The sequence below is a fragment of the Rhineura floridana genome, chromosome 3 (genome assembly GCF_030035675.1).
Source record: "Rhineura floridana isolate rRhiFlo1 chromosome 3, rRhiFlo1.hap2, whole genome shotgun sequence".
In the NCBI taxonomy this organism is placed as follows: Eukaryota; Metazoa; Chordata; class Lepidosauria; order Squamata; family Rhineuridae; genus Rhineura; species Rhineura floridana.
The window spans coordinates 210,720,227-210,740,425 of record NC_084482.1 but is presented as its reverse complement, the minus strand read 5'-3'; the positions used below and the strand labels follow the sequence as shown (position 1 = coordinate 210,740,425).

General features: G+C 46.0%; 1 protein-coding gene across 4 annotated transcripts; it reads right to left on the bottom strand.

The window, feature by feature from the left end:
• Positions 1-17,228, bottom strand: LOC133381452 (zinc finger protein 665-like). 4 transcript variants are annotated; one of them, XM_061620583.1, is made up of 6 exons: positions 17,087-17,228; positions 11,971-12,148; positions 11,290-11,376; positions 6,997-7,123; positions 3,468-3,545; positions 1-679 (listed from the first exon to the last, which is right to left on the bottom strand). In XM_061620583.1, the coding sequence occupies exons 1-6, from the start codon at positions 17,137-17,139 to the stop codon at positions 3-5; spliced, it is 1,200 nt and encodes a 399-aa protein (XP_061476567.1). In that variant the 5' UTR covers positions 17,140-17,228; the 3' UTR covers positions 1-2. The 4 variants fall into 4 exon arrangements, with proteins under 4 accessions (XP_061476567.1, XP_061476570.1, XP_061476572.1 ...); XM_061620586.1 differs by having other exon boundaries at positions 1-676; XM_061620588.1 differs by lacking the exon at positions 17,087-17,228 and adding an exon at positions 15,119-15,204.
• Between the last annotated feature and the right edge of the window lie 2,971 nt (positions 17,229-20,199).

The following is a 20,199-nucleotide window of genomic DNA, read 5'->3' as shown; positions in this document are numbered from 1 at the left end:
TGTCATAATAATAATAATAATAATAATAAAATTTTATTTCTACACGTCATGCATTTAAATGGTTTCTCCCCTGTGTGGGTTCTTTGATGTGAAGTAAGTGAACTGCTGTCACTGTAGCTCTTTCCACACTCCATGCATTTAAATGGTTTCTCCCCTCGGTGGGTTCTTTGATGTACAGTAGGTGGACCTCTCTGTCTGAAGCTCTTTCCACATTCCATGCACTTAAATGGTTTCTCCCCTGTGTGGGTTCTTTGATGTATAGTAAGGTGACATCTCTGGCTGAAGCTCTTCCCACATTCCATGCACTTAAATGGTTTCTCCCCTGTGTGGATTCGTTCATGTACAGTAAGGTGACTACTCATACTAAAGCTCTTTCCACACTTCATACATTCAAATGGTTTCTCCCCTGTGTGGGTTCTTTGATGTATAGTAAGTTTACCTCTATGGCTGAAGGTCTTCCCACATGCCATGCATTTAAATGGTTTTCCCCCTGTGTGGTTCCTTCGATGCAAAAGCTGACAAGTAGAGGATTTCTTCCTCCTATTCTTTGATTCATTTGTTTCAGACTTTCTTGGTTCCCCATCATTTCCAAACATCTCTCTTTGTACTTCACACTCAACTACTACCAATGACATCATCTGTGGTTCTATATAATTCTCATTCTTCTGACCATCATCTGCTAAGGAAGAGCAACCAGAAAAGAAATATATGTTAGACTTTCAAGGCAAAAACATAGGATCTCATCAGTGATAAACCTTAATTAGCTGCTTCTCAGATTTTTACATCTGCAGGACTCTCCCTATTTCTTCCTGTATGTCAAGCTGAAACAAAGGTTACCAGTTAATTCCTTTCAATCAATATATCACTTGATGTCACAAAGCCCACATATGCCTAGTTTTTCCTCTTACTGCAATGCAACTGTGGTATACATTTCTAAAATATGCAAAAAGGAATGCAGTGAGGGGGAAGAGTGTCATGGTCTTGCACCCCCTCAGGGCACGGAGACCAAGCTTCAGACCCAATTCCCACCCTTAGGGCAATTGTTCTGGAATCCAAACACCAAATTCTCCTTGCCAAGGCTGTGCAAACCAACACCAACCCTGCAAGGTAGAAGATAGGCTGCCACCACCCCTTCACTGGTTCAACTCAGAGCTAGGGGAACTCAGAGCCCAGAAAATAGGTAAACCAAGGTCCTATAAGACAAGAGCCAAACTTACACTCCTTGTCAAGAAACCTCTGGTAAAACCCCCAAAATAGATTTAGGGTTAACTCCTTTATCCTTGGTAGTTTCGTGGTCAATTGGTAAAGGTGCTGAATTCAGAACCACCCTTACCCTCAATGAACACACCAGGTTAAATAGAAGTAGCTTTATTCAAAAATATAAGTGCACATCAAAATATAGCAGCAAAACAATTCCTCAAAACCACACACCCAATCAGGGGTTTAGGTATACATAACAGCATTCACACACACAACAAGAAAATAACAACCTATCTAGCCTGTCTACTTACTTAGGAGATAGTTGGTTGTAATTTCATCTCTCCTCAGAGAGAATAGCATCAGGTACAAAGCAATGGAACCCCACTTAGGTGACCACCAGCAAGATGGACACCCATAGGCATCATCCAGGAAAACCTCTCAAGGGGAACCTCTCAAGGAACCTCTCAGGGGGAACAAAGACTATGGGTCTCAAGCCCTATACTTAAGGAAAAAGAAACCCAACGGTCCAGACTTAATTAACCAATCAGGGGCTTTCTGATGTAATCCCTTCTCGATGCTTCACTTTTTCGCGCCTCGCAGGCCCCCCTCCCAACTGTGTTCTTAACCTTCACAGGCCTGTATGTCCTTGAGTACCAGGCTCCCACTGATTAGCAAAGATAACCAGGTGTTTCTATTCAGGCCTCCCTAACTGCCTTCAACTGGGAAACGAAACTTAACATTTTTGCCTTTCCTGTGGCCTGTCTTCTGGCAAGATGTAACTCCCAGAGTTCTTTGCACTCAGCCATGATATTAACATTCAATTTCAACAATTCAGAGAAATATACAGGTTCATGACAAAGAGAAGGGCAGGAAGGCTGCAGAAGAGACAATCACTGCTCATATATTCCTGTCGATTTGATGGCAGTCAAAAGTGGTGGTCGTATAGGAAACTAAAAACACAGGAAGTTGCCTGATACTGAATCAGACCACTCGTTTCTCTACCTCAGTACTGTGTACGCTGCCTGGCACCTTCTCTAAGAGGATTTCTGATGAGGATCCTTCTAAGAACTACCTGAAGATTCCAGGGATTAAACATAGGAACTTCTTCACAGAACTCATGTACTATATCACTGAGCGAAAACAGGGATGGCCCAAGTCCAATACTGCATGGGTTTGCAATGACGCTCTGAACTGTGAGGGGAATCCCTCAACACACAACAGGATATACTTTTTAATGGCAACTTTTGAATTTAGGCACAGATATTGCATCATCATTTTGTACCTCATATAGGTTTTCCCAAGTTATTTTTAAAATCCGTACCGGCTGGTCTCTTCCCTTTATCAGAACCCCAGCCAATTGGATCTTGTCCTCCCAGGCAAGAGATGAAAGCAGGTTTTGACATTTCTTTCCAAGAAACAGACAAGCTAGTCAGTTCTGAACCCAAACACCCAGGCACTTCATCTCCACTCATTGCTATGACCCCCTTCCAACAGCAAAGAAGGTAAGATCTTAGATCTCCTTGTGATAAATAGGACGAGGCACATGGATCCAATTGGCACTTGTGAAAAAGCAACTATGCATACAGCACCACTCAGTGGCACTCTGGAAACCAATCCAGCCATCATAATTAGGGGATTTTCTCAGGAGATGGAAACTTCAACATTTCTCTTATAAGAACAGCCCTGCTGGATCAGACCAAAAGCCTATCTAGTCCAGGATCCTCACAGTGCCTCAGTAGAAGCACTCCCTTGGAAGTCCACAGGGAGTCCATAAAGGCATCATCCATCTCCAGCTGCTCTTCCCCTGATTCTGGAGGTAGCAAATAGCCAAAAGGTGTTTGCAATAAAGAAATAAATCGAGGAACCATCCACACAAGAAAATTGTGTAGTAATGGGTGAATTCAACTACTCTCACCTAGACAGGGTGCATTCACAACAAAGTGGTAAAATCTCTAGAGACTCTAAATATGACTGGTCCTAGAACAGTTGGCCGTGGAACCAACCAGAGGGATGGTGACCCTGGACTTTATCTGGAGTGACGCCCAGGACCTTGTGCGAGATGTATATGAGGCCAAACCAACTGGGAGCAGTGACCATGGTGTTATTAAATTAAACATTCCTGTAAATGGGCCATAGCCAAAAACATGAAACACGGCCACATTTCACTTCAAGTGTGGGAACTTCCCAAAAATGTGGGGATTGGTAAACAGGAAGTTGAAAAGCAAAGTCTAGAGGAAGAAATCACTACAACAGAGCTAAGCATCTACCTGCTGAGGTCTCCTCTTCTTTGGGATCCTGGATCTTCACATCTTCTCCTTCTTCCCAATAGGAATTGAGGTCCAATTCTTTCAAGGAAACAGACAAAACCAGTTGCTTTTGATCCCAAAATATTCAGCCATTCCAAACGGAGTCGTTTAAAGGTAGGAAGAGGTATACTTTTGATTGTATAACTCCTGCACCCCATAAACAGGATAGGACCCGATGGATCCAGCAGGATCAGTCTGGCACTTGTGAACATGCACTCATTGGGCACAAAATTCAGCTTGAAAGGCCTGTTGGGGATGACACTGCGGAACTTTGCAAAGCCAGCTATTTTGTTTTGGCTTTTTCATTTTATACACTGAAAGCCATAATCACCCTGGGAGCTGTCCCTTCTCTTCCCCCAGTTATCAAGCAAGGGGTGCACTTCAAATCAGTAATTCTGGGGAAATCTTCTTTCATGGCAATTAAGACTTGTTTCCACAGCAACATATTTACATAGCCAGAAATACTCCCTTCAACACCATCCACTTTTTGGAGTCTTGGTATAAAAAAAAATCAATTGCAGCACTAACAATATGTATATAATGTTTGTGGTGTCTGTGTGCATATGTGTATAATAAACACACTGCACAGATGATGCAAACTACGTAAGGGAAAACTTACATGTTAGATTTCTGAAAGAGAAAAGAATGCCACTTTTCACATGAACGCTCCCATCTTAAATGGGGGAGCAGTGTCAGAGGCAGCAGAAACAGCCAAGGCAGCAAGAGCAGGGAAGGAACCTTTGCAACATCTGCTCCCCCTACTCCCGTCAATAACGGATGCCAATTCACAGCCACCTGAACAGTGATGGCTACGAGGAGGGGCAGTGTTACTTCAAGAGCAACATGGATGCGGCACCTTTCTGGGAATGGCTGATGTGTTGAAGATGGAAGGTTTCCTGAGTGGGAGTCATGGATGGAAGGTGCTCAGGATGGGAGACTGGGGTGAAGACGCCAAGGTGGGAGCTGAGAGAATCAGCAAGAGCAGGGAAGGAAGTGCAGGGGAAGATCATAGACACAGGCCCTAGAAGCAACTGTGGGAATGGTGGTAGTTTAGCTCTTTTATCTTCACATATGACTTTTGACATATAACACAGAGACATTAAATGATATATATCCTGCAACAAAGTCGCATGCAGATATAGTATAATAATAATAATAATAATAATAATAATAATAATAAACAACTTTATTTCTACCCCGCCCTTTTTCCAATAGGACTCAGAGCGGCTTACAACTAAAAACAACACCATTAAAACATACAGAGTATATTATTAAAAAGGAATTAAACTATGAGAAAAATTAAAACCATAAAATATAGGTTAAAAACAGCGGACAATTTAAAATAATAAAATCATATAATGTAATCACCAAACCTATGACACTTAATCCTGGTCATTCTCTATCCCAAATGCCCATTGAAATAAAACAGTCTTTACTTGTTGCCGGAAAGACGGCAAGGAGGGAGCTGATTGCACCTCACTCGGAAGGGAGTTCCACAGCCTAGGGGCGGCCACCGAAAAGGCCCTATCTTGTGTCTGCGTCATATGTGCTTGCGAATGTGTGGGGAACACAAGAAGGGCCTCACCTGAAAATCTCAAATCCCGGAAAGGTTCATGTAGGGAGATACGATCTGTCAAATAGTCTGGACCTGAGCCGTATAGGGCTTTGTAGGTCAAAACCAGCACTTTGAATTGTGACCGGAAACAAATTGGCAGCCAGTGGAGCTGTTCTAACAGGGGAGTTGTATGGTCCCTGTAACCAGCCCCGGTTAGCACTCTGGCTGCAGCTCTTTGTACCAATTTAAGTTTCCGAACAGTCTTCAAAGGCAGCCCCACGTAGAGCGTGTTACAGTAGTCTAAGCGGGATGTAACCAAGGCATGCATCACCCTAGTCAGATCAGGTAGCTCCAGGAACGGGCGCAGCTGGCGCACCAGTTTTGATTGGGCAAATGGGCTCCTGGATACAGCAGCAATCTGGGCCTCCAAATTCAAAGCTGAGTCCAGGAGTACACCCAAACTGCGAACCTGAGACTTCAGGGGGAGTGCGACCCCATCCAGCACCGGTTGAATCCCTATTCCCTGATCTGCCCTCCGACTGACCAGGAGTACCTCTGTTTTGTCAGGATTTAATCTCAACTTGTTTGCCCTCATCCAGTCCATCACTGATGCCAGACACTGGTTTAGGGCCTGTACGGCTTCCTTGGCTTCAGGTGGAAAAGAGAAATAGAGTTGAGTGTCATCAGGATACTGATGGCACCGAACCCCAAAACCCCGGACAACCTCTCCCAGCGGTTTCATGTAGATGTTGAATAACATGGGGGACAAAACGGAACCCTGAGGGACCCCATAGGTCAATGGCCAAGGGGTCGAGCAGGAGTCCCCCAGTACCACCTTCTGGGTTCGGTCCTCCAGGAAGGATTGGAGCCACTGTAACACAGTGCCCCTAAGTCCCATCTCGGCAAGGCGGCCCAGAAGGATACCATGATCGATGGTATCGAAAGCTGCTGAGAGGTCCAGTAGAACCAGCAGAGACACACTCCCCGTCCAGTTCTCTGCGTAGGTCATCCACCAAGGCGGCCAAAGCCGTCTCTGTCCCATGGCCAGGCCTGAAACCACATTGAAATGGATCCAGATAATCCGTTATCATCCAGGAATCTCTGGAGTAGTATTGCTACTACTTAGGGAGTAAAGAGAGGGGCGTAATGACATTGCATAATAATATCAGTGTAATAATTCAGTGTAATAATAAAGCATTATTAGTTGATCATTTTGTTGTATTTTTATAGCTCTGCTATAAACTGATTTTTATTTATTTTTATTTACCTGGATGATTTGTTGCATACCATCTTTTGTATAGTATACTGGGCAATTTAAAATAAAAATATATAGATAAAAATTGGTAAAAATAACAGCAGGGGTGTAGCTGTCATTCAGTGGTTTGTTGTGAGTTTTGATGCATTGTGTTATTCAGTAGTGCAGTGGCAAAGTCAGAAGTGCAGGGTCTCTTCACAGACATGCCCCCTTCTATGATTATAGAACAATCTGGCCTCACTTGAATACCGCTTTCGGCTTTTCTATCACCATTTAACAGTCCTTTCTCACTGTCGGAGATACTGCTTGAATTGCTGAATTCAGTGTCAACATGTTTATCTCCTACTGCTACCAAACTGCTTGATGACGCAGATGGGATGGTCTCATCAGGATTCACTGTCTCTTCTTCTACAATTACAGAATTCTCACTGAATGACAATTTCTAGTAACAGGAAGACAGATCGGGTCGCATGGAATGATCAACCCCCTGGGAATTTAGGAAGCTGCATTATTGAACCAAGAATCTTCTGCATGCAAAGCAGGTGCTCTCGCGCTCAGATGCAGTCCCTCCCAGACACTCATTTCCATCACAGCATCCCTGCAGTGCAGGGTTCAATGGCACAAATACTAAATTCACACCTTCCACATTGATCAGGCAAGAAACCAAAGAGTGCCCTTACCTAGAGAGGCCACCGTCTGGTAATTCTCCTCCATGACTTCCCTATGCAGAGCTCTCTGGTCAGGATCCAGCAGAGCCCACTCCTCCTCGGAGAAATACACAGCCACCTCCTCAAAGGTCAAGGGAGACTGGAAGAAGAAGAAGAGGAAAACGTAATTTCTCCAACATGCTCCATTCTCCCAGTCTGAAAGGGGACGGGGTCACAGGGTAGTTGCATGAGGGCTTTTGTTGATGTATGAGCCCCTATAACTAGGCCACTTTGTGATCTTGCAGTGACAGCCTCCAACTTGCATGGCTTTAAAAAATTACACATATTTATGGAGATAAGGCTACCAATGGCTACTAGCCACAATGGCTATGCTCTACCTCCATTGTCGTGTGCAATATGCTTCTGAATACCATTAGCTGGGGATCACAAGAGGGAAGAGTGCTGTTGCTCTCGGGTCCTACCTTCTCATGGGCTTTGCATAGGCATCTGGTCGGCCACTGTGAGAACAGGATGCCTGACCAGGTGGGCCTTTGGCCTGGTCCAGCTTCAGGGCTCTTCTTAGGCAGCATTAACAGTAAACAAAAAAAGGCAGATTCCTTCACAGTTCCTTCCCTCTCACCACAGAGATGTTGGAAGTAGGGCAAGAGCAACTCCTGTTTTGTTCTTTTGTTTATGTTCCAGAAGGGAGATAAGAGTTAGGGTCCTCCAGATGGCTAGGCTTGACTACCTTTACCTGTGATGCTCTGACTGACTTCCTTTTGTCGTTAGACTAATATGCTTAGGGAAGCTTATCTGCCCCTCCTCCTTCCGCCCTTTCCCTTCTCTCTCTTCCACGACTGTCCAAGAGAGAGGAGACACCTTTGTCTCTGCTATCTCTCCTGAGCCATGAGGGCAACTCCCAAGCATGGGTGTTGCGCCTCCAACTTAGTTAGTTAGTTAGAACTATGTATGCCTTTCTATCTATGTATTTCTATAAATAAAGTAGCTTTTCTTATTTTATTAAGTCTCAGTGATCTCAATGCAGGGTAAAAGCATGCTTTCTTAGGTAAATGAACCCACACTCGCACACACATCTCAGACCGTTGACCATCTCTGCTAATATCTATACATATTTATACAACAATAAGCTGGCCTAGTAAGCTAAGTTGAATTGCAAGTTGTGCCTAAAAGCTAGAAAGGCTAAATACTGTGTGTGATTTACAAAGAGATCAACAAAGGGAGACTTTAAGTTAGAGAAAGAAAAGCAGAACGAAAGATAGGAAATGATGGCTGAAGAATCAACACTTAAGACGAGCATCCAGAGGCCGGAGAAGGACAATTATGAGGTTTGGAGTCTTTGAATGACTGCGCTCCTGGAAAGAGAGGATCTGTATAAAATCCTGACTGATCCTGAGCCCTCAGCAGAAGATGAAACTGCTACAGCATCCTGGAGACGTAAGCATGCAAAACTGAAATCTCTTCTTATTACTGCATTATCAGATGAGGCACTAAATGTTTGCATAGGATGTAAGAATGTGAAAGAAATGTGGCAGAAGCTAGAAGAAATATATGACAGAAAGTCTAAAAATCATGTAATGTACCTTTACAAGGAATTGTTTACTCTGAGGGAGGCAATCTGAATAAACATCTTGAAAAGTTTACATGTCTGCTCTGAGAACTTCAAAGATGTGGGCGGGAACTCGAGGAAGAGATGCAAAAAACACTGCTCCTGAGCTCTCTCCACGAGCATCATAAATTAACTGCTTGTGTGCTACAACACAGAGACCAGAATTTGAATCAGATTATATCATATTTAAAAGACCAGGATTTTAAAGACAGACAGGAACAAATTCTGTCTGAGAAGGCAACACTTACTATGGGCAGGAAAAACAAACAAAGAATAGTGACATGAGGCATTGCCTGAATCCACAGGAGGGCACAGGACACAGAAGGATGCTCTCTTTTAAGTGCAGATCTCCAAATCATCTTGAAAGAGATTGCAATAGATGTCAGACAGGAGCAAAGCCTGACTTTAAACAAAGACAGACTGAAAGGGCAAAAACCAAGGCTTCTAGTTACCATGTATCTGATGAAAGATGATTATAAAAAGTTTTTTAATCAATTCAGGGTGTACAGCCCACTTAATAAAAGATAAAAATTTGTTTATTTAAAAAACTATACAGAGAGGGTGTCAACCACCTCTGGAGATACATTCCATACTCAAAGAATAGGCACAGTCCAACTGCTTTGCAAAACGTCAGAAGGCGAAGACAGCTTGAACTTAAAAACTGCCTATAGGTTCCAGATTTCAAAGACAACTTAATAAGTGTTACTAAGATAATGGAATTGGGGGGTGAAGTTTATATGAGTGGAGAATTGTGCCACGTTCTAGATGAAGGAGAAATATGTTGCACTGCAAAATTGAAAGATGGACTTTTGCATTCAGAATACCTTAAGAACATAAGAAGAGCCTGCTGGATCAGGCCAGTGGCCCATCTAGTCCAGCATCCTGTTCTCACAGTGGCCAACCAGGTGCCTGGGGGAAGCCCGCAAGCAGGACCCGAGTGCAAGAACACTCTCCCCTCCTGAGGCTTCCGGCAACTGGTTTTCAGAAGCATGCTGCCTCTGACTAGGGTGGCACAGCACAGCCATCATGGCTAGTAGCCATTGATAGCCCTGTCCTCCATGAATTTGTCTAATCTTCTTTTAAAGCCGTCCAAGCTGGTGGCCATTACTGCATCTTGTGGGAGCAAGAAGCTATGCATGCAAATATGGTCAAGGAAACCTGTAATTCTAAATGTTTGCATATTTGGCATAGAAGAATGGGACATGCCAGCTTAGCCAGAGTAACTGCTCTAGAGAAAGAGAATTTAGCAAGAGGCATAAAAATGAGACAATGCAAATGCACAGAAAGATGTGAGTGCTGTATAAAGATAAAGAGTGTGAAACCAAAATTTCCTAAGAAAAGTGAGAGGAAAACCAAAACGCTTCTAGAATTAATTCACACGGATCGTTGTGGGCCAATTAAAGTGCCATCCCAGGGTGGAAATTTTCACATGCTGACTTTTATAGATGATTACTCAAGGTATACTACAATGTACCTGCTGAGAGAGAAAAGTCAAGTACTTCAAAAATTGAAGGACTATGTCAGAATTGTGTCCAACAAATTTGACAGAAAGCCACAGATCATAAGATCTGACAATGAAGGAGAACATGTGTCCAGGGCTATGCAAGACTTTCTCTGTGAGGAAGGCATAGAGCACCAGACTACAGTTGTTTACAGTCTGGAACAGAATGGGGTCACGGAATGCATGAACAGGACCCTTGGACAGATAATTTGTTCCTTGTTGGAAGATGCACAGTTACCACAGAAGTACTGGGAACAAGTACCTACCTGCAGAACTGACTTCCTGCATCTGCAACCAACAAAACACCATTTGAGCTATGGCATGTTAGGACTCCAAGTGTGTCTCACCTTCGTGTACTCGGGTGCAAGGCCTTTGTGGACATCCCAAAACAAAAAAGGTGAAAACTTAACACTGCCAAGGAAGTAATATTAATTGGATATTCTTCAGCGCAGAAGAGATACCGAGTCATAGATCCCAAAACTGGTGAAGTTGGAGTGTACAGAGCTGTCCACTTTGATGAAGAAAAGTGCGCACACCAACCAGAAGGGGTGCCACACCAAACAGATGACAGCGAAAAGAAGCTGAGTTATTCTTCCACCACAGAAGGTATAACAATAATACACCTGCAGAGGAAGGCGATGAATCTGAGCCAGAAGAGGCAACAGAGCCAGAAGGGCAGCCGAAGCACCAGCACCCAGACGCTCTGAACATACCAACAGAGGTGTACCACCAGAGAGACTTGCTTACCTTGTGACAGATGAACTTCCAGAGCCAGAGACCTGGAAAGAGATTGCAGCCTTACCCAAAGCTGAAGCTGAGAGGTGGAGACAGGCAGCCAAGGAAGAGCTGGAAGCTCTACACAATAGTAAAACTTGGACACTGACCAAACTTCCTCAAGAAAGGAAAGCTGTAGGCTACAAGAGGAAATTCTTTTAAAAAAGCTAAATTTTAGCAAAATGCCAGATGGTAAAGGAAATGCTGAGAGATACAAGATAAGCCATCAGAAACATCAGTATATCAGTACTGTTACCAGGCCAGATGTGGTGGTAGCAGTGGGATACTTGTGCAGAAAAACCAGCTCACCACCGAAGAAGGACTGGGAAGCAATCAAGGATGCAACAGACTCATGGAGTCAGAAGGGGTGAGTTCACGGACCAAGAACATAGACATGAAGCACCATTTCATTAGAGATACCTACCGCAGAGGACTGTTCAAGATGGAGTACTGTCCAACAGAAGGCATGACTGCAGATGCGAAGGCTTCGGGCAAAGTCAGACATTGCAAACTGCAAGACAAGATGGACCTCGTGGGCTGAACCAAACACTTGTTGAGTAGCGGTATTAGAAGTGGGGCAAGAGCAACTCCTGTTTTGTTCTTTTGTTTATGTTCCAGAAGGGAGATAAGAGTTAGGGTCCTCCAGATGGCTAGGCTTGACTACCTTTACCTGTGATGCTCTGACTGACTTCCTTTTGTCGTTAGACTGATATGCTTAGGGAAGCTTATCCGCCCCTCCTCCTTCCGCCCTTTCCCTTCTCTCTCTTCCACGACTGTCCAAGAGAGAGGAGACACCTTTGTCTCTGCTATCTCTCCTGAGCCATGAGGGCAACTCCCAAGCATGGGTGTTGCGCCTCCAACTTAGTTAGTTAGAACTATGTATGCCTTTCTATCTACTATGTATTTCTATAAATAAAGTAGCTTTCCTTATTTTACTAGTCTTAAGTCTCAGTGATCTCAATGCAGGGTAAAAGCCTGCTTTCTTAGGTAAACGCACACACTGGCACACACACATTTCTGACCGTTGACAATCTCTGATAATATCTATACAAATTTACACAACAAGTGAGAGGTGCCCAGGCTGTTTCTTCTGTCTTTCCCTTACCTGAGGTGGCTGCCCAGCACCTCTTTTGACTCTGTCCCAAGGAAGTGACGATCCAGTCGGTGCCTCTGAAGCCATTGCACTGCCCGTCGGGGAGGAGGAGGAGAAGGAGGAAGCATAAACTAGGCCACCTCTGGGACTCTCACAGATTTTGCCACAATGGGGAATAGCTCTGAAGAGCCTGCAGGGGAGAGACATTTCTATAAATGTAGAGGTGAGGGGTGTAAATATTATAAGCGACCTGATGTTTGTGTGGAACGGTAAAGGCTCTAAAAAAATAAAAGTTCCTCAGCTGTTTCTCTTCATCTCAGTTTGCTTCTGGATGTCTGACCTACAAAAGGCCTTAAACTTTAGGCCCTAAATCTCTCCCAGACCCCTCCCCAGTTTCTTCCAGACCGTCCTCCATGCGGGGGTGGGGTCTCATCTCCTTCACCACCCTCAGTCAAGCCAGCCATCTTGGTCCCCTCCATCTTGTCTCCACTCTGGCATCCTCAAAGCCTTTCCTTCCTGCCCACCACAGAGTCTCTCCTTCAACATATCAGCCATTGTATCTTTCCTGAAAGAGTTCCTATGGAAACACATTGCTCCACTGCCAAATCTTTACACATGGAGAGAGCCTCCACCCCTTCCAACAAAAATATAGGGAAAAGGATACTGAGCTGCATACAGCCCACTCCAGACCAATGGGCAATGAAAAGTGTTTCTACTACTGGCAATACATCTACTTTAGAAACAGCAGGGCCAATGGCCAGTATCATCTACTCGTATAATCATAGTTAGCCTTTAGATAAAGTGTGGGGAAGCTTTTACTGAACTGCAGCTCCATTCAGCCCCAGCAAACATGGCCAATGGCCAGGGATGATGGGAGTTGTAATTCAGCAACATCTGGAGGGCCAAAGCTTCCTCACAACTGCTTTAAATGCTGTGGACTGCAACTCCCATCATCCCTGGCTGTTGGTCATGCTGGCTGGGGCTGATGAGGGTTGCAGTCCATTAACAACTGGAGGGGACCAAGTTGCAGAAGTCAGTTCCAAGTTGAGCAGGCGGTATACAAAGTGGACAGCTTAACAGCATTCTCGCCTACCTTATAGGGTTCCAGTGACTGAGATAAGAGGTTTATTTACATATATTTGTAGCAGCATTTTTATTTTGTTTTAATATTTTTACCAGGCCTTCCTCTAAAGAGTTAACAGTGGGAAGTATAATTTGACACCCCCTCTTTGTTTTCACAACAGTTCTGTCACTGGGCTGAGTTCGCCAAATGCATTTCACTCTTGAACGGGGATTTGAACCTGGGAGGTTATTATAGTAACAACACACAGACGCACACAGGTACAGAGATGTTCACTATGGCCAGCATTTAGAGTGGGAGACAAAGTTTTCCACATTAACATCACAACAATCCAATTAGTTAGACTGGACTTCAAAATACACACTGGCCCTGAGTGACCCAGGGAGTTGTGAAAGAAAGTATGGAGGTTCAATTCTGGGTCTCCCTGGTAGAGATGGGAATGCCTGAAAAATAAGGGGGGGGAAGGAAACTTTTGTTCTGATTTTTTTTCTCCCTGAGCCTTCATATGTCTACTTCCTGGTCCAAGTGCAGTACTCCGCAGCCTCCTCCAGGGCTCCTCCAGAGTGTACTGTATTTGTATAGACAAAGTTCAAGGTTCTAGTTTTGGTGTACAGCTCGGGACCAGGATACTTGAAAGACCGTCGTACCCCTTATATACCCAGTCAATCATTGCGCTCTGCAGGTGAGGGCCTCCTGCAGATACCCTCTTATCAGGAGGTTCGTTCTGCACAATATAGGAAACGGACCTTTAGTGTGGCAGCACCTACCCTGTGGAATTCCATTAAATATTAGGCAGGCGCCATCTCTGTTATCTTTTTAGCACCTTTTGAAGACTTTCCTCTTTCAACAAGCCTTTTAGGTTGAGACCTATCCCAGTCTGCATCTGTGTTAGAATTGCTTAATATATTTTTAAATAATGTTTTTAACCCTTTTTTAAAGTTGTTTTTTAAAAAAATGTTTTTAACGCTGTTTTGTTTTAATGTATTTTAAGATCTGTTTTTATGATGTTTTAAAATGTTTTTAGTGTTTTGCTTGCCACCCTGGGCTCCTGCTGGGAGGAAAGATGGGATATAAATTAAATAATAAATAAATAAATAAAAACCTCTGTGTTTTCAATGGTTAAAATGTGAACATGGAAATGGACTGCCTTCAAGTCGATCCTGATTTATGGCGACCCTATGAATAGGGTTTTCATGGTAAGCGGTATTCAGAGGTGGTTTTACCATTGCCTTCCTCTGAGGCTGAGAGGCAGTGACTGGCCCAACAACACCCAGTGAGCTTCATGGCTATGTGGGGATTAGAACGCTGGTCTCCCAGATCATAGTCCAACACCTTAACCACTATGCCACATCCTTCGTTTTTACCCCTGGCCCTGCCCACCAATGGAAAGTGGCCCCTGGAAGGCTGCTCATGAAGGAATGTGGCCTTCAAGCTGGAGAAAGCTGTCCCACACCTCCACTAACCACGGCATTACAAACAGCCTTTCACCCTGGCCCACCTCACAGGGTTGTTGTGAACACTACCCACTAGGCATTGTACTCTGGACCCTCTGCAGCATCCGGAGGCCCTCCCAAAAACCTGGCTGTTCCCAAGGCAACGGGCAAAGCAGGGCAGGAGGAAGGCGGACAGTGCCAGCAGAGGAAGACCCTCAGCACCCTCCACTGGACCAAACCTGCCAGAGGAGCTCAGATCCACTCCCTCCATGTTTGACCTTCCCCTCCAACACACTCGGAAGGAGGTCTGGCGAAGGCCCTTTATGCTCTCCCCCCTCACATGGTCCAGCTGAGGCTGCCTTTCCCAACCAGTGTGCCTCCAGATGTTGTTGGACCACAACTCCCATCTTCCTGACCATTTTTATATATGTAAGTCCTCCAGCCTCTGCCAAGAGCCTTTTCAGAAGGTCAGGAACAGTCTCTCCCCCCCCCCCGGCACACGCCTTTATGCTTTTTCCTCCTCCGCGGAAGGGAAGCGGAGGAAGTGGGGAGTTTCTCCCCTCATGCTGATGATGTACTGCCTTCAAGTCGATCCTGACCGTATGAAGAGGGTTTTCCTGGTAAGCGGTATTCAGAGGGGGTTTACCATTGCCTCCCTCTGAGGCTGAGAGGCAGTGACTGGCCCTGGTCACCCAGTGAGCTTCATGGCTATGTGGGGATTCGAACGCTGGTCTCCCAGGTCGCAGTCCACTACACCACACTGGCTCTCTTCTTCCCTCAACCCTCCCTGAAAAATCATTTTTCTCCCCCCTCCTCTCCCCTCCCCTTTTTCTCCCCCCACCCCTTTTCTCTCCCTCCCTCCCCCTCTTTGTCCTCCGGCCTCTCCAGCCGCCTCTTCCTCCTCCTCCTCCTCTCCGGTCTTGATATCTGTCCCCGGTGACGAAGGGAAACCTCTCCGCCCCCTTCCCTTCACTATTCTCTCCTCCTCTAAAACTTCCTGCCTCTCTAGGAGCCAGAGCTCGGTTCCTTAACCCATTGCAAGACTGAATAGCAAGAGTCGCCCCATTTGAAAGCTGAAGATTTTCTCCTCTTCCCCCCCCCCCCGCTTAGTCAGTGAGGGTGATTCCCTCCCCCTCTCCCTCCCTCCCCGCTAATTTAATCCTCCTCCCCGCTGTCGTGTTGGGTTCCTGAGGGGTGCATATTTGGCCAGTCGCCCCCATCATACGGGGCGAGCACCCCCTGCATTTCCAGCTTTTTCTCTTTTGCTCTTTGTCCGGGATTGGAAGGGCCCCATGGCAGGCGATGGCGGATAAGTGGGGCTGAGGGGGGATCAATGGGGCTGGCGTCTCCCAGGCTCCCTCCCTCCCTCCTTCCATCTGCAAGGGGATCCCTCTCCCACTCTTTGTCCGGGAGTGAAAGGAGCCTGGCGGCAGGCGATGACGGATTAGTGGAGATGGGGAGGGGGTGATCAGTAGGACTGCCGTCTCCCAGGCTCCCTACCAGCTGCCAGGGGACCCCTGCCCCTTTCCCCCTGCCTCAGGCGTTTGCTACTGGTTTCAAAAACACTGGACGATTCCCAGCCCTAGGAGTGCGTCCTCGGAGGCCGTCTGCAGCCTTGGGGCGTGCGGACCTCTGTCATTCTCTCCCTCGGCAGAGGCTGCTTGCTGGCTGGTTTGCACTTTGCGCGTAGGCAGGAACGGAGGCGACATCAGGAGAGAAGGGATGGGGAAGGTTATGGGGGGGGGAGGGAAGAGACCTGTACCTTGGGGAGATTCAGTGGCGTCACTAGGGTTGGTGTCACCCGGTGTGGTAACTCATGGTGTCACCCCCATGGACCTCCTCCCGTACCAGACCATACAGAATCCTTAGTAATGTTTTTTGTACTAATGTTATTCGTAAATCGTAATTCCCGTATATCACTGAATGTAATAGCAATAGCAGTGACATAAACAACTAGCAAAATTAAAATTACACCTTTAAATTACAGTATCATACGCACAGCCTAAATGTATTTACATTTATACATAGTCTCATGTGGTTAAAGTGAAAATTCTGTAAGAAAACAATAGAATTCGAAGTAAAAACGTTTAAGAACTACATCAAAATTATGTTCATTTTAACATTAAACTTTACTGTTACATGAGATACATTAATGGATTAGGTTTGCATAATCAATAATGGCCCAAATAATGTAGAAGTGGAAATATACTCATAAATGAAATAATACCAAAAACATAAACAGGAACAAACACAAACATTTCAGCACTTAGTGAACATCTCGACTAAATCAGAACTTTCCTTTCCTGGCCTTCAAAGCTGCAACCTTGTGAATCACTTCATCGAAATCAATGCCTTCCACCAACTCACTTTCAATGGATAATATCGCAAGATCAGAAAGCCTTGACTGTCCCATGGTAGATCGCAAATAGTTCTGCATACACACACACACACACACACACACACACACACACAGCCAGCTGTGGGATCATCACACAAACAACCTAGAATATTTTTCCCTTTCACAAGGACATGCAAAAGATTGAACCCAGGATCTTCTGCATGCAAACCACATGCTCAACCTTACCACTGAGATATAGGGTAGAAAAGCACTCACTGTTCTGCTGGTTCTAGTGCTTCACCACCACTTTCTTCTGCAAATAAGCACATAAGAAGAGCCTGCTGGATCGGGCCAGTGGCCCATCTAGTCCAGCATCCTGTTCTCACAGTGGCCAACCAGGTGCCTGGGGGAAGCCCGCAAGCAGGACCCGAGTGCAGAACACTCTCCCCTCCTGAGGTTTCCGGCAACTGGTTTTCAGAAGCATGCTGCCTCTGACTAGGGTGGCAGAGCACAGCCATCATGGCTAGTAGCCATTGATAGCCCTATCCTCCATAAATTTGCAACACACAATAGTACTCCCACCCCTTTTTACTGTAAAACCTGGTCGGAGCAGCTTTATCAGTTATTTTTTTAAAAAAACTCAGCTTCAAAGAGATTTCACAACTGATTGGCTGATCAACCCTTTCCCCCTTGTGACCAATGGAAACACTCTGCTCTGGCAACTAGTGTATTCATGGCCTTCAGCTGCTGCCAGCCAAACCTACCTGACTGCTAAAGTCATCATCTAAGGTAGGGGTGGGACTAACAGCAATTTTTAAGAGGTCCATGCAGAAAAAAAGGTGGGAATGTACTGGTATAGGTGGGTAGTTTCTGTATGTACCCCTCTCTGTTCAGGCAACCAAGAGGCATTAGAGGTCACAGACATGTCCCAGCCAGGATGCTTAAGGTGTGAAGGAGGGCCAGTAAAAAGAGTGGCCTGGGGATAATTCTGAGGGCCAGTTAGAGAGGCTTGGATAGCCACATTTGGTCCCTGGGCCTGAGCTGTCCTCGCCCCCCCCCCATTCTAATGAGCAGCCACAAGTGAAACAGGGCAGGGGGTGCAGACATCCTGATTCAATAGGTCCCCTTCCCAAGTCTGCGCAGTTTTGTTTTGGCTTCAGAGTATCTCCAAATCAAGGATTACAGGGACAGAAGAGGCAATGTCATTTCCACACAGAATTGAACTGAAACCTATCCTTTTTTAGAAATTAAGCACTGGGGATCATATTGCGCCAAGTCTAACAGCAATGGTAAATTTCTATTTTAAAAAAGTGCCAAAACTCACGGGTGCTTACTAGCTCTGTACCCCGAAACCAAGGGATGTTCTCAGTTTGCGTAAAGATTTTGTGTGGTTTGGGGACATGGGACAGGGTCTTAGGGGGTCTTAGACCAGCAGGGTCCCTGTGTCTTCAGCATCCTATGAGACAATCAGCATGAAAGCGGGAGTGTGTTAGCCACTGAGAAGAGTCTTCTAACATGCTTCCTTGTCCTTTCCTGCTGATTGGAGCCAATCAGAGCAAAAGGAGGTGAGTCAGCCATTGAGAAGCCTCTTCTCAGCAGCTAACACTCTCCCCTTTCATTGGCTCCCAGGGACATCTGTTTTTGTGGGAGAAGGCGTTAACAAGGTTCTCATCCTCACCCCAGAAGCAAGAAAAGGATGAGCTGTGACAAACGTGCAGGGACCCTGCACTTCTCAATTTGCCACTATTCTACTGGTTAGCAACCAGTGTCAAAAGGCCTCTTTGAGGCAACAGGGATTCTTTCACAAAGAGGGAGTCTTACCCAATTAAGGAGGAGGGGGGAAAGAAGTGTGAAATTTGGCAAAAGAAAGAGGGAAAAGGCAAACAAAAGATGCACACACACAAAACCACTGAGCACAGCATAGTGCAAAACCCTTTTAAAAATGTGGGTCTTAGGGAAAGAGAGAATGAAAGGAAATGACCCATTCCTTTTGAGACAACCTGATACATTCCTGTGCCAAGGAAATGTCTTTAAGGATGGGGGCCCTGGTAATTGGCAACTCGACCATGGGAGACATAGGTAGCTGGTCACTTTCCTGGCTGGTGTTATGGTTATGGATGCCATGCACTGTCCAAAATGTCAGGTAGATAGAGATGGGGAGGAGTCAGCAGTCATGGTGTATATCAGCACAAAGGAAATGGTTCCTTTACTTGGGAAGTTGGGGTTTGTGAGATCAATACAATGGGGGGGGGGCAGACTGCCCTGGTGTATTCACCCTCCTGCTAAATTTGCACAGCTTCTCAACTCACTGGCCACCTTGATGCTTGATCACTGTGGATGAAATGCTCCCCTCATTCTGGTACAGAATGCATAGCCCTGATGAACTTCCCACATCTACTGTAACAGCCAATTAGATTTGGAGAGGCATCCTTTAAAAAAAAAAAAAGATACTAGGCTACACTGAATCCCAGTAAGTAGAATACCAACAGGCAGATTCCGGTCCATTTAGCCCCTTGGGGATGGTGATTTTTGCCAGTGGAGTGAACAATGGGCATTGATTAACAGCGCAAGCCAGACCTAAGTTCTGCCAGTTGAGAGTCGGGATTCAACAGAACTTGGGCTTTCCAGGCTCAGCTGGGGCTATGCAACATAAGTCCTTCACCCCAGCTCAGTCAGGGCTCAGCAGGCGGAACATAAGCCAAAAAGGGGGTACTCCAGGGGCATAGTGGATGTGGGACAGGCAAACTTACACCTATTCCAAACCCCTCTCAGTTTGGTCACAAGTCCTAACAGCCTTGCAGAAAAAGGGCAGGGCCTCGGCGTTCTCTTGGCATTCTCTCCCAGTGATTAAATCCTGGACCCTGAGGCCCTGCCCCGTGGGAGATCATCCAGGCCACCGGTGCCCTTCCCTCACGCAGTGCCTCCAATAACGTCTGCGCGTGCATGCCGTGCCGCACAGGCCGGGCAGGCAGCTCAGCAATCCGCCCGCCGTCAGCGGCGTCCACCTGTCCTGCTTCTTCTGGACCTGGTGCCGCAGCCTAGGGGCAGGGCCGGGCAGCTCTGGTGTCACCCCCTCCATGGTGTCACCCGGGTGCGGCCCGCACCTGCTGCACCCGGCTGGTGACGTCCCTGACGTGTGCCTCTCTGAACCTGTGCCTCTGGGCATGTGCGAGCCGCCAGGTTTTGGTGAAGCGTCTGGGTTCCAGCTCCCTTCTGAGGGCCAAACTAGACGGGACCGGGGTGATCGATCGCTTTGTCTCTGGTTCAAAGCAGCTGTATGAGCCGGAGTTGAGATTTAGATTAGGGTCGCAGCACTGGGGAAGGATCTGTCAACTCTTTCTCTCTCTGTGGTGGGACGGCGTTTGGAATGCTGTGTATGGTTCTCATCG